The sequence below is a fragment of the Crinia signifera genome, chromosome 19, assembly GCF_055691185.1.
Source record: "Crinia signifera chromosome 19, ASM5569118v1, whole genome shotgun sequence".
In the NCBI taxonomy this organism is placed as follows: Eukaryota; Metazoa; Chordata; class Amphibia; order Anura; family Myobatrachidae; genus Crinia; species Crinia signifera.
The window spans coordinates 35,618,449-35,631,682 of NC_139226.1; the positions used below are offsets into that span (position 1 = coordinate 35,618,449).

Here is a 13,234-nt window from a genome sequence, read left to right on the forward strand (position 1 = left end):
CAATCTGGATTGGAAAGGTCAGCATACTTCATGGTGTAAATAAGATATAATGTACATTTGCAAAAGCTTCTAAAAATGAAAAGTAGTAATGTTGCCCATAGTAACCAATTAGATTCTAGCATTTGCATCCTAGTTGATCTGACTTGTTGCTATGAGCAACATTATCTCTGTTAATTTTTAGAAGCTACATTTATCCCCATGTCTGCACTGCTATAGGAGAAGAGTAATTATGGGGTAGATGTATGAAGGAGGAGAAGAAGTGGGCCAGAGGAGAAGTGGCTCAACCAATCAGCTGCTCGGTACAATTTTATATTATGGAAATTATAGATGTTACAGTGCTTCAGTGTTGATTGGTTGCTATGGGCCACTGCTCCTCCTCCCTTATCACTGCTTCATACATTTACCCTTATGTGTGGACTTAAAATTTTCCAGCCTCCCAAACTAGATATCCCTCCCACCCAGCGCTGGACAGTTCTTACCACTATGGGGTCGTATTCATTCAGCACCACACTTGCTCCTCCAAACGTAATGTTGATGGTCTTTCTTTGCAGAGCTCCTCCGAAGTCTTCATTAGGGTCATTTTGCATGACAACGCTGAATGAGGGGCTTTGTCCTTCCACAGACTGGATGGGAAAATGAAAAAGATACCCTTAAATCTTTGGTAGTGCAATGTGCAGCACTGGAGAAGTCCCAGGTATCTTTTAATGATGATAAGGAGACCCTCTGTCCCAGCTTTCCGGCTCTGCTCTGTTAACTTTAAAGTTAAGTATTAAAGTGTATATGCTGCCGCCGGAGTTCCGCGGCCGTGAGCGATGCCGGACATTTTTTAAAGGGGCAATCACTTGCACGGCAAAACCAAGTGAATAATTGCCCTAACTGTTTTCCCATCTTTTTACCCATGTGCCCTAAGTAAATCTGAAAAAAAAACTGACCTCAACCAGAACAATTGGGCACGATTTTGTATCAAACGTCTTCCAGATACCATCAAACTGCAAGAATTGGGACCCAGCGTAAGTGTTACACACTCTGTTGCATTCGCCGTTGGTACACGAGAACTTGCCACTTTCACAAGTGCTGCAATGAAAACAGTATAAAAGTACAATCAGTAAAATCGTAAAAGCAAACACAACAATGCCATATATTGCTTGATTGAGAATTGTATCTATTGCCGCTGATTTGCAAAAGAATGAGCAGTTGTTACATTTTATATTTCAGGAACAACATTCAATATTTGCGTTAAGAGGAACCTGGTCATTATTTGACTAACACTATTTTAATATCCACCAATAGCAACTGCACTACGGATTAGAATATAAAACACTTGGCACCATTTGTGTGGACTTGTCAGTGACGGGTGAGCCTGGTAAGCCCCTCCCATCACATTATATATATATATATAGTATCTGACCCAACTTACCAAGTGTTACAGTCCTGAACCAATGTCTCGCCTGGGAAATAAACATCATCTCCGTGCACACAAGGACACTCGTGCAATGGTACGCAGGTTCCATTATATCTCAAAAGACTGAAAATATAAATGTATGTAATGTAAAATATTACGTAGACAAGTATTACTGATCATTTTCATATGTACAGTATTATGATATGGATCAGCCTTCCTCTTCTTTTCCCTAAGCATCTGGTCACTCTTGTACAACTTATTCCTTTGCATGAGAGCATGCCGACTGGAAATACCAGGGCTCTCTTTATACCCTGCGCTGCTGCTGCTGAAGAGGGAGAGCTTACTCCATTTTGGGTGTGTCTGTGCCTCCTAGGTAGACTAAGATTGGCAGCATTGAATCATTGCGGCAATGCGGGTATCACAATGCGTTATAATGGCATATAGCCATTGCCTGTTAACCAGCCTCTGAGGTGAAGTACCGCCTTGACCACTAAAGGCCACTCCACAAACCAAATTACTCCATAACAGAAAGTGAAAGCAAAATAATCTGTTTCAAACGTGCTGGATATGGAGAGGGGGAGCTGTGAAGACAGAGATTGGAGGTAGGCGCAGGTATGGTCTTGGGGTGGGGTGGAGAGTTTGTGGCCTGAAAACTGTCACAGCTCAAAGTGAAAGTGCATTTTGATGGGTTTTTAACTAGTTCTGATATATAATACCTTTAGTTTGCAAGCCTGTAAAAGGCTACAACATAATAGTCTTCTAGATGTAGTCTCTCTAGTTTATCAACATTGTTAATATACAGATTTAAAAAAAATTAAAAAAATAATAATAAATGGTATTTGCCTTAATCTGAAAAATTCTATATACAGTAAAATACAATTTCAAATTTCTATCCTAAAACCTGTTTTGTTATAAGCATTATTATTCATTTTATAATTATGATAAATTTTTTTTGGTGGGAGGGGTTAAATCCCACCATAGATATTTAGAAAACTTACCCAGCTTTGCAGATACACCCTGGCTCGCAGGACAAAGCACAGCTCTGGTCTAGTACCTCCAAGGTCTGGCAAGATGGCTCGCATGTCTTTCCATTGCCAATCGAACAATCCGAGTATATCTCATCTGCAGAGCATTGCACAACTGCCAAAAACAATACAGCAGGTAAGCTCACTTGCACTCCATCATGATATTATATAGTCCAAATAGAATAGAAAATGGTGCATACACAGCATTACTGTGTTTATATTATATTTATAATATTACGTATAATATTATTAGGAATATTTTATCCCTTTCACAGATAAACTTTTGAGTTAGTTGTAAAAGGTCTGATAAATGCACATTTTTAATGACAAAGGAGGGTATCCAATTATGGATGTGAAGAAACATCGGGGGTGAAAAACGGATGTCTTGCAATTTATCCCAATATCACCCGGGAAAAAAAAAAGTTTTCACATAAAAACACACAGGTTCAGTGTGTGTTTTCATCGGCCGTAGCTCCAGATGAAAAGAAATTACCCGTGATCAATAACAAATCCAAATTGTATATTGGCGCACTCAACTACAACAAACATAATCAATGATTGCCAGTAATTGGATATCACCCCAAAGTGTCAGTTCTTGCTTTAGACTAAACAGGATCAGGTCCAGTATAATGTGTAGGTGATGCTTATTATTTGGTGAGAATGTTCCTTCGTCATTATTGTAGCAGAAATCAGCAAAACTACACAATCAGGAAGACAAGTATCTTACCATCAATAATGGGTTCCTCTGTTGCCTTTGATTGTTCACATAGTAACACCCTCTCGCAGGGGCTAAAAGGCAAGAGGAAAAATATGAATGAATATTTTACAAGAAAATACCTGTTAGGAAATGTTTCCAAATCAAGGGTGTCATTTTTTTTTTTCAAATGGACAAAACCATGTGTACTGCAGCAAGGCCAAATTATGCCCTCTGGGAGGCTGCGTCACACAAGACAGGGGTGACCTCACACGCCGCCCCCCCCCCCCCCCCCTTCCTCACCATTGCTCTACTCTGCAGCCCCTAAATTGCTAAATACGAGCAATTTGCACATTTAGCCCCGCCCCCTGCTGCCAAAAAGCCGCAAATCGCGGCAATTTAAAGCTTCTGCCACCTGGTACATGAGGGGTGGAATAGAGTTCGCCGGAATCCGGGACGGTTGCCCACCTTTCCGGGGGGCAGGGAGGGGACCCTGCCCTAAACATATAGCTCTATATGTCTGAAAGTATATGTATCATAGGGGTCTATTGCTAAGCCTTGCTGAGAGATAATGAGGATAAAGTAGTGGCTCCTAACTGCCATCTAACAGGCTTTTTGTAAACTGATAGGACCTGATTGGTTGCTGCTTTATCTCTCTCCACTTTATCACTCTCCAAAGCTTAGTACATTTGGTATACTGTATATGCTATGCCTCATAGTCACTGTTAGGTTCCCCCTTTGTTAGGTGTTTGTGTGTAGAATTAAATTTATGGCCAGATCCAAAGATGAATGGAACTCTGAGGGTTTATGTACATCTCCAATGTTAGATGATCTGTACATGCTCTGGATCTATACCGCACAGGTGCAGATTACTGTCTCGTACAACGGTAGCAGTGCCCCATATGCTGCAGCATGGGGAGGGTAAGGGGCAGCAGTGACCAGTGTTTATAAAATAGTGTCAGTGGCATGTCCTTGGGTGCAGCTTCAACTGCCCCAGCAGCACGAAAACACCGGCCCCTGTGAGTAAACTGAGGGTTGGGCAGATGCACGATGGTCGCGCAGATGATCTGTTGGTGTGTCCTCAGATGCCGCAGCACATCAGAGATGCCGGTGCATTCACTTCCTGTGGCATCAGCTTATTATCTCACAGCCAATGGGTACAAAGGGGCGGTGGCTGTGCAACTGAATCCAACTCGGAAGCAGGTCTCTAGATCGTAAGCTCCAATGCTACAGGGATTGATGTGGAAGGCTGAATATTCAGCAAAGTACTTAGGGGGTTATTCTGGTTGATTCGCTCGGATGCAAATTTGCATCCTTGCGAGTCAACCAGATCCGCCTTGCAAATGGTGATACGTCGGCCCACCATTCGCAGAGCGCGTACGTTCACACGGCAAGCAAATGGAAGTTTCACATAAACAACCATTCACATGTCAGTGGGAACCTCCCACATCTTTCGATGGTCGCCGACCATCGAAAGATGTGGAAGGCTCACGCATACTGTATTTAAGGCTGCTCTGAGGAACCTTACATATGCGTGCACATTCAGGAGGAAGTGGGCGGGCAGCTGACATCCGGTGCCCCCCGCATGTCCGTCACGGCCGCATTAGAATGACAATGCCCAGCGTTGTCATGGGAACACCCATGAAACGCTGGGTGTTCCCATATGTTAATGGTGAAGCCCGCCGCCCCATAACCCCCCCCCCCCCCCCCGCCCTCTGCCTGTGAGAATGGGTGCACCCTGAGAACAGTTTGTTCGCCGTGGGCGCACGCACCCAGTGCATGCGCAGTCAAAACACATTGCCCCCGTGCGGACGCATATGCCCTTTGTGAACGGACTTGAATAAGGTCCTTAGTATTGTGTAGGCAATATATATATAAATAAATGACTGTTAATAATATTATTATTAATAATAATAACATCCTCTTACCATGATTGTCCATCAGCCTGAGTGATAGTTTCTCCTAATTTGAACACATGATTGTTCCTGTAGCAAGGACACGAATCTCTAAAAAATAAAAACACATATGAATTCAAATATATCCAGCAAATACCAATAATAATACTAATAATATGGGCGAGATATATCGAGCTTCAGCTTCTCTCAATTTGATAGCACATGTACATTGGTACAGAGGAAGAACTACCATTGGTGCAGCCGGTGCATTGCATCAGGGACCGTGAGTACTAAAGAGGCCCATTGTTGCCAAGACCAGCAATAACTTCTTAGGTTGGAATAGAGGAGGGGGCCCAAATTATCTTTTTTGCACCTGGGCCAGTCCCTCACTAGTTAAATCACTGGGTTGGTACTTTATTTCTCTCCACCTCATCTCTCTCTGCTCGGCTTAGTACATCGGCTCCTATATATGAAGTAAAGGGATTGTTTATGCTGTTTAAACCACATCTCTGGAAACCGTCAGGCCAGTTCCTTGTGTGGTATATAGATAGGGCCAGTGGTGGCTCAAAGAGGGGGCTGTTCCCAGTTGAAAATTCAAATAGGGGAGACACAGCCATTGCCACCAACTGCCATTCTAAATGAACTCACTGGCAGTGGGCGTGGTTCCCTTATTTAAATTTTGAACTGTGCTGCTGCCCCCCCTCTATAACCGCCACTGGTAAGGTCTATCTTTCTTTGGAAAACAATTAACATCCAAATAAGTCTTTGACATTGTCGTTTTACAAGACTATGGAGACGCTTGTGTTAACAAGAGTAAAGCTGCAGTGAAAAAGGACGTGTACCGGGGCCACCTCAATCTCATTCACATTGAGTACACATCGCTGCCTACACGCGAAAACAAAAAACATCAGTTGCCATCCACTTCCTGTAAACTTTCAGTTGACACCTCCACATAGTCACTTCCTGTCAATCACTTTGCAATGTAATCCTTATAGCCAGTGAGATCGCGGAAGCTACTTGGCGCATGTGCATTGCGATCATAGGACATGGGCAGACGGCCTTGGCCTGCGAACATGAATTAGGCTCTAGATCTGTTGGCTGAATATAATATTGACTCTCTAAAAAGAAAAAGGAAAAAATGGAACAGCGCCTCACTGCTACAATGAATATCACACAATTGGTAAAAAATATTAAATTTATATAAATCACACACACTAATTACAATACAATAATGAGATATGAAAAATTAAAATTAAAATTGGTTATTTGCTCGCTCCTGGACAGGGAATAATGATTATATAGCTGACTGTATGGCCGACATAAGAAATGCACATATTACCACATGGTGGATGGTGGGTCACTGTCCACAGGCCAAGTTTTGGAAAGGGGGGGAGAAAAAGTTCACAGGTCCTCTCTGGTGTTGCGGTGTCCTGAAGTATCACCTCCAGCGGCTATACTTCAGGACACCGCAACACCAGAGAGGACCTGTGAACATTTTTTCCTTTTTCTCGTTACCATTTGTTAGGGCCTGACTAGCCCTATATTGAACAGCAGCCCCCTTAGAGGATCAGCTCATACCAAGGCACCCTAGTCCTGATCTCTGGGAGACCAGGACATATTGCTTCTCTAAAAAGAAAGCCTTTCTAGAACATACAGCAAAATGATTTGCAATCCAGAGAAAATATATCAAACTTTAAATTATATAAAGTGGGTTTGAAGTTTATTGCCCACAGCAGCCAATCAGATTTCCGTTGCCATTTATCTAGTACAGTCTATTAAATTAGACCTACAATCTAAGTGGTTACTGGCAACATCTCCACCTGTTCTCATTTGAAGGCTTGAATTATCTCCTCATACATTCAAAACATAGTAATCAATTGCTATTTACCCAGAAACACATTGTTTCTCTGAAGCATCATAGTAGAGATCGGGGGGACAGATGCAAGCTTCGTTCAGGGGGATTGTGGATGTTATTCTTAAGAGAGGAATAGAAGAATATTCTGCACAGTCTTCATGGGAGAACACATTGTCGGAAGTGGGAATCATGTCCCCGTCACACACCGGAGCTGAAGATATCAACAAGAACAATTGTTAAGTCACCAGTAAAATGCAACAGTAACCTTGCACATCTGAATGTATGTCTCTCTTGTCTCCCTGTCCATACTGTGACAGAACCGTAACTAGACTTTTTGGTGACCTGTTCCAGAATGAAAATTCATGCCCCTCCTATTTTTTAAATATATATTTTTGAGCACAAATCCTTTTTTATCCATTTATTGTATCACAATTTTTAATATACTGCTTTGCCCAGGATTCAAACTTATAACCTGTTGCATTTTAGTCAAACACTCCACTCATCGAGCTCTTTGATCCTGCACCAGAACTGTGTGGCTGAATAACAAATAGCTCTCAAGTCAAGTTCATGAATGTTATATTAGTGATAGAGGAGGTGGGGGAAAGAAACGGGAATGGTCAGGAGATGCTGGGCTTTCAAAGATATGTAGGGAAAGCTATGAGTAACAGTCAAAAAACAGATAATTAACAAGTGGCCCTACTTCACACCACCCAGGTATTCACCCTTTGAATACCAGGATTGGAGCTTCATGTCGTGGAGATCGATTTAATTACAGAGATATCGATATTGGAGTGAAGGGTTACACCCTGTGGAATAGCCCAGCTGTTTTTGCTGTACGGAATTCTTTATATGCCTTGACACACCGCATGTTTGTGAGTGCATATCATTTAATAAAAATTTCCTCCTTCTATTTTAAACATACGGCACCAATTGTTGTTGTTTTTTGTCTCCCAAAAAAAAAAAAAAACTCAATTGTGGGGGTTTTGGAGACTATTTCTTTCAGAGTTGAGGAAAGGAATATTTATGATTGGGATACAAGAAGGGGCAACCAATACTGCCTAAGTTATGTATTGTATTCCATTTGAAATATATGGTGTGAGGTTATCAAACTGACCGTAAGACTGTAATTATGATATTTTATTAGGTGTAGTAATTAATGTACAATTTTAGTCCGTCTGTACCCTCTTATTCTCCATAGATGTTTCTATCCCCCAAATCTGTGTGTATTTCCAGATCATATAGTATTAGGCTGTAGAACTCCACAGTAATTAATGTACATTTTAGGTCTCTTGTTCACTGCAGATGTTTGTATCCCCCATATCTGTGTGTACCATAGTATTAGATGCTGTTAAGCAAATATGGTCGGACAGGAAATACCCAGGAAAGAATTCACCAAAAGGTTATGTCCAATTACCATACTTTTGTTCCTGCTATCACAGGAGGGTGGTAGCTGAGGGACAATCTTCACAGGGGGTAAACCAATTCCCTTGCTATCAACAGGAAGGTTGTCCACAGGGGGTGACCACCACACAACGTAATCAGCTGGTTATTGTTCGTTGTATTGATACTCCCTTGCATATCTCTGGTCACTAGCAGACTTACTGGAACCGACCCCAGCAGGGGGGGGGGGGGCAGCAGCAGTAGCTGGGAGGGGGATATACCTGACTCTTGAATCCACCAATCGAGATTGAGTGCAAGCCCACTGATGGTATGGGGACGCGTGGGAATTTAGAAGTTTTTAAAATGACTTGCACACAAGCCAGGAAGGAGATTTTGATGGACTGTCCTGGACTAAGAGGTTATGCTCTGTCTAGGTATCGTGTGGACTTATCTGCTATCACTGCTGTGTGGAGGAGTGATAGTTTTGTGCTTTGGAACTGCTGCTACAAGGACTGCCATTGGACTGCTACCCGATAACGTTTATATGCTACATTTGCCTCTTGTTCCTGTCTTTATCTACATGTGTGTGCTGTGATAAAAATAAACCATATTTTGGTTTCATCTGCTCGGTGTCTGAGTGATTGAAGAACCCGTATCTTCACATTTGGCGGCAGCGACAGTGGGATCATTCAGACACCAACCATCGAGCACAGAAAGCACGGAGAACAGAGGATCAGACCATATGTAAGGAAACGGAAAATGCAATAAGGTGAAGTTCTGCAAGTGAGCAGGTGTCATTCCTGTGGAAAGGGAAAATGTTTCCAAGGAAAGAAAATCGATGCCTCAAGACCCCTGCAGCAGAGGAGCTCAGGGATGGAGGTTCTTCAGTGTATCGGCAGGCTGGGAAGCCGGATCTGTTATTTATTGTCAGAAAAATGCAGTATATCTGGGAGTACTGGGAAGAAGCTCAGCAGATGATCAGCGGGTGGAGAGTATCCAGCATAAAGGACAAGTTGTGTTACCTGGGGGATGCATTCCTGCACTGTAAAGGTGAGGCCACCTCGTGGAATCTGCTGGGGGAGCCAGAGTTTGTAGAATTTACAGAGGAAGTGATTGCTACAGTTACCCAGATGCTACAAAGAGGACAATATTCTGAGGCTGAAGGACAAGTCCAGAATAAATTGATGCCCCAGATAGAACCAGAGGAAAGGTCTAGAAGGGGGCTACTGCAATCTGGGCAGACAACCGAGGGGTCTGCCACAGAATTAATTGTTACCGCAAGAGAAGGGTCGTTGTCAGGGGGGCCCCTAACTGCCCTTGAAGAAATGAGTATGGAGGAGCTGATAGCAGAATGTCAGCTGCGAGGTATACCCATCCAATCCTGCACTCGCGGGGAAATCCTTCAGCAGATCCTTCACAATCAGGGAGATCCTACAAATGCATTTGCTGATTATCGGGCATGGATCCTCCATTTCGGTGCACAGTTGAGTGTGTGGGAACAATTGCAGTGTCTGGAGGAGTGCTTCGTGGTGGCAGAGGAAGAGGCGATTGATCGCGGGCTCCTGGATACCCCAGCATGGCAAGATCAGTGTCGCAGGGGGCGTGATGAAAGGCACCGCCTGCAACAGCTTCTCCCACAGCCTAGGGGAGAAGCTGCTCAGTGTTCTATACAGGGGAAGGTTATCCCCAAAATGAAGGAAGTGGGGCCTGTGAGCCAGGCACCCCGGGAGGAGCTGCACTACTGCTTCCCTTTTGCTGAGGTGGGAACCTGCTGCCAGGGGATCTATGAGGACTGCGTCCAGGAGGAGATCACCGTGGTTAGAGGAGTATCCGACAACATCCAGGCCACAAGCATACCAGTCGCAGATGATGTCGTGCTTCAGGCTGCCCAGCATATTCAGCTGGGGAAGGTGGTTATCCTGGAGACTGAGGACTGCGCAGAGGAAGCGGCAGGTGAGACCCAGGCTTTTGAGGGGGTAGGACTGGCCTTGGACCAGCCTGCCCTGCAGCCACCAGCGGAATTGTTCCTGATGGAGGGTCCCTTCTCAGCCCTGGGCATTGAGACCAAATGCTGTACTGAAATTTGCCATGCTCCTAGTTTGGGTTTGAGGGAGGAAGGACTTGACAGAGTGGCGGAAGTGCCAGGGCCAGGGCTCCGATATTGGGCTGCCGTTTGGCAGATGTTCCTTGGGCAAGAGGGGGAGGTGGAAACTGCTCCCTGCCCCATTGTGCCAGAGACAAAAGTATTAGCACACCCTATAGGTGTGCCCGGTGTGAAAGTTTACGATGTTGCAGAGGGGGGGTACCCAGCATTTGAGGACGGAAGATTGCTAACTCACTTGGTAGTTAACTTGCATAACTTATATTGTGATATTGCCCTTGCTGATTCTGCAAACCAGCCGCCTCTTCCAAGATGGGTTTGGTATGATGTCACTCTGTGGGACTCAGGTGGTCCATCCAAACCTCAGATTCTCTGCTCTGCATCCCACTACAGGTTGTTATTGGTTCCAGAACAACTTATACCGGGACTAAAATAGTAGGGGAAGGAATGTGAGGTTATCAAACTGACCGTAAGACTGTAATTATGATATTTTATTAGGTGTAGTAATTAATGTACTATTTTAGTCCGTCTGTACCCTCTTATTCTCCATAGATGTTTCTATCCCCCAAATCTGTGTGTATTTCCAGATCATATAGTATTAGGCTGTAGAACTCCACAGTAATTAATGTACATTTTAGGTCTCTTGTTCACTGCAGATGTTTGTATCCCCCATATCTGTGTGTACCATAGTATTAGATGCTGTTAAGCAAATATGGTCGGACAGGAAATACCCAGGAAAGAATTCACCAAAAGGTTATGTCCAATTACCATACTTTTGTTCCTGCTATCACAGGAGGGTGGTAGCTGAGGGACAATCTTCACAGGGGGTGATCCAATTCCCTTGCTATCAACAGGAAGGTTGTCCACAGGGGGTGACCACCACACAACGTAATCAGCTGGTTATTGTTCGTTGTATTGATACTCCCTTGCATATCTCTGGTCACTAGCAGACTTACTGGAACCGACCCCAGCAGGGGGGGGGGGGGGCAGCAGCAGTAGCTGGGAGGGGGATATACCTGACTCTTGAATCCACCAATCGAGATCGAGTGCAAGCCCACTGATGGTATGGGGACGCGTGGGAATTTAGAAGTTTTTAAAATGACTTGCACACAAGCCAGGAAGGAGATTTTGATGGACTGTCCTGGACTAAGAGGTTATGCTCTGTCTAGGTATCGTGTGGACTTATCTGCTATCACTGCTGTGTGGAGGAGTGATAGTTTTGTGCTTTGGAACTGCTGCTACAAGGACTGCCATTGGACTGCTACCCGATAACGTTTATATGCTACATTTGCCTCTTGTTCCTGTCTTTATCTACATGTGTGTGCTGTGATAAAAATAAACCATATTTTGGTTTCATCTGCTCGGTGTCTGAGTGATTGAAGAACCCGTATCTTCACATATGGTTTCACTCTAATTTGGAAGTAGCGCTTAATGGTGTTGACAATATTCTTATGCACATTCGTTTCTATTATTGGTGATTGACAAACACTAATCTTGTAGACATCTGAGCTGCACAACTTCCTCTGCGCTTTAATTCTGGAAAAATTGTTTTTAAGTACTCTCAATCCACCTACCAGACCACCACCTTGCTCATGACCGCTACATCAACACCCAGAGCCCGACTGCCTCACCACCGCCAGGCTCCCGACCACCGCACCACTTTTGGACTCACCACTGCCGCACCACCACCCAGATCCCGCACCCCCTGACCAGCGCCTGCACTGCTGCCCGGATAAGTGGCAATGTTTTTTTTTTTTGGGGGGGAGGGTTAAAGTTTATCATTTATTTTGAGTATCCAGGAAAAATGCCCCAGGATTGGCATCCCTACAATGTGTGCTATGGGCAATTAAGGAATGCTATGGGGAATTAAGAATAAGTATTAAGAATACTTACAGCAGTCTGAGAAAGAAGAGCTGATCGGGACGAAGATTCCGTGATGAGCACAGCGATAAGCATAGTCTGCCAAGGCTGAGCAGAAACCAATGCTTCCACCATAGTAGTAGCTGCTGACGCAAGAGTCCTTATAGGAGTGGATGTCAACCAGATGAACGCAGTCTTCAAATAGAGAGTCCTTCAGGGCAGCATCGCACTGTAATTCAGCCTCAGCTTTTTTCACTGTCAGAAAATGAGCAGAAACTGGTTATATACAGTACATAGAGCAAAGAAATCGGAGAAGTTATAAAGGGGAAGGTGACAATGCACCAGCCAATCAGCTGGAGAGCAGTGTACAGAGCCCCGCCTTCAGGCCTGGGTAATTAGTAATCTAGCCCTCACTTCCACCTGGTAAAACTACAGGACAATTATTGCAAATAACTAATGTTCCTTTTAAACATATCGTTTCCACGAAGACAAACATTCACTAATCTCATAATTACCATCGTCTTCTTCTGCTTTTCCATTTTCCGAGCAATAAGATGGAATCTTCCAGGACCGGCTGAACAAACCAGATATGGTTTCAGTGATATCACTTGAGCTCCTGTAGTTGATGAAGAGATAATTAATTATTCCCAATAATACAAAACGATACAATAAGGAGCATATACAGACATGCATGCAGTGACACATAATATATGCTTGCGTCAAATCCAACATTCATGAGATTTAGAATTAGTGTCAATGAGGTGACTGGGGTCACCATACCTCCCAACATGACCCATTCCAGGAGGGACAAGATGCTCTGCTTCTAGACTTACAGTCAGGGCCAGCAACAGAAATCTTGGGGCCCTGTACAATGATATTTCTGGGGACCCCCACCTAATCCCAAATCCTTACAACCCTCTTCTGCATGAGCCTCATTTAACCTTTTGCTGCTCCAGATCCTGCTTTCAGGTGCAGACTTCTCTCATTCTCAGCCTGCTGGCTCCCGGCTGCTGCTGGCTTGT

At 44.0% G+C, this 13,234-nt stretch overlaps 1 protein-coding gene across 1 annotated transcript in view; it reads right to left on the bottom strand.

Moving 5' to 3' along the window:
* The window catches only part of LOC146041519 (otogelin-like protein), a 78,309-nt gene that overhangs the window by 51,587 nt on the left and 13,488 nt on the right, over nt 1–13,234 (bottom strand). The window contains exons 11-19 of the mRNA XM_083161482.1: nt 12,728–12,828; nt 12,246–12,467; nt 6,905–7,082; nt 5,050–5,127; nt 3,155–3,216; nt 2,401–2,542; nt 1,418–1,525; nt 933–1,074; nt 480–623 (exon numbers count right to left, since the gene is read on the bottom strand). Of these exons, the coding sequence (XP_083017608.1) occupies nt 480–623; nt 933–1,074; nt 1,418–1,525; nt 2,401–2,542; nt 3,155–3,216; nt 5,050–5,127; nt 6,905–7,082; nt 12,246–12,467; nt 12,728–12,828 (1,177 nt within the window). The remainder of the gene's footprint in view (nt 1–479; nt 624–932; nt 1,075–1,417; nt 1,526–2,400; nt 2,543–3,154; nt 3,217–5,049; nt 5,128–6,904; nt 7,083–12,245; nt 12,468–12,727; nt 12,829–13,234) is intronic.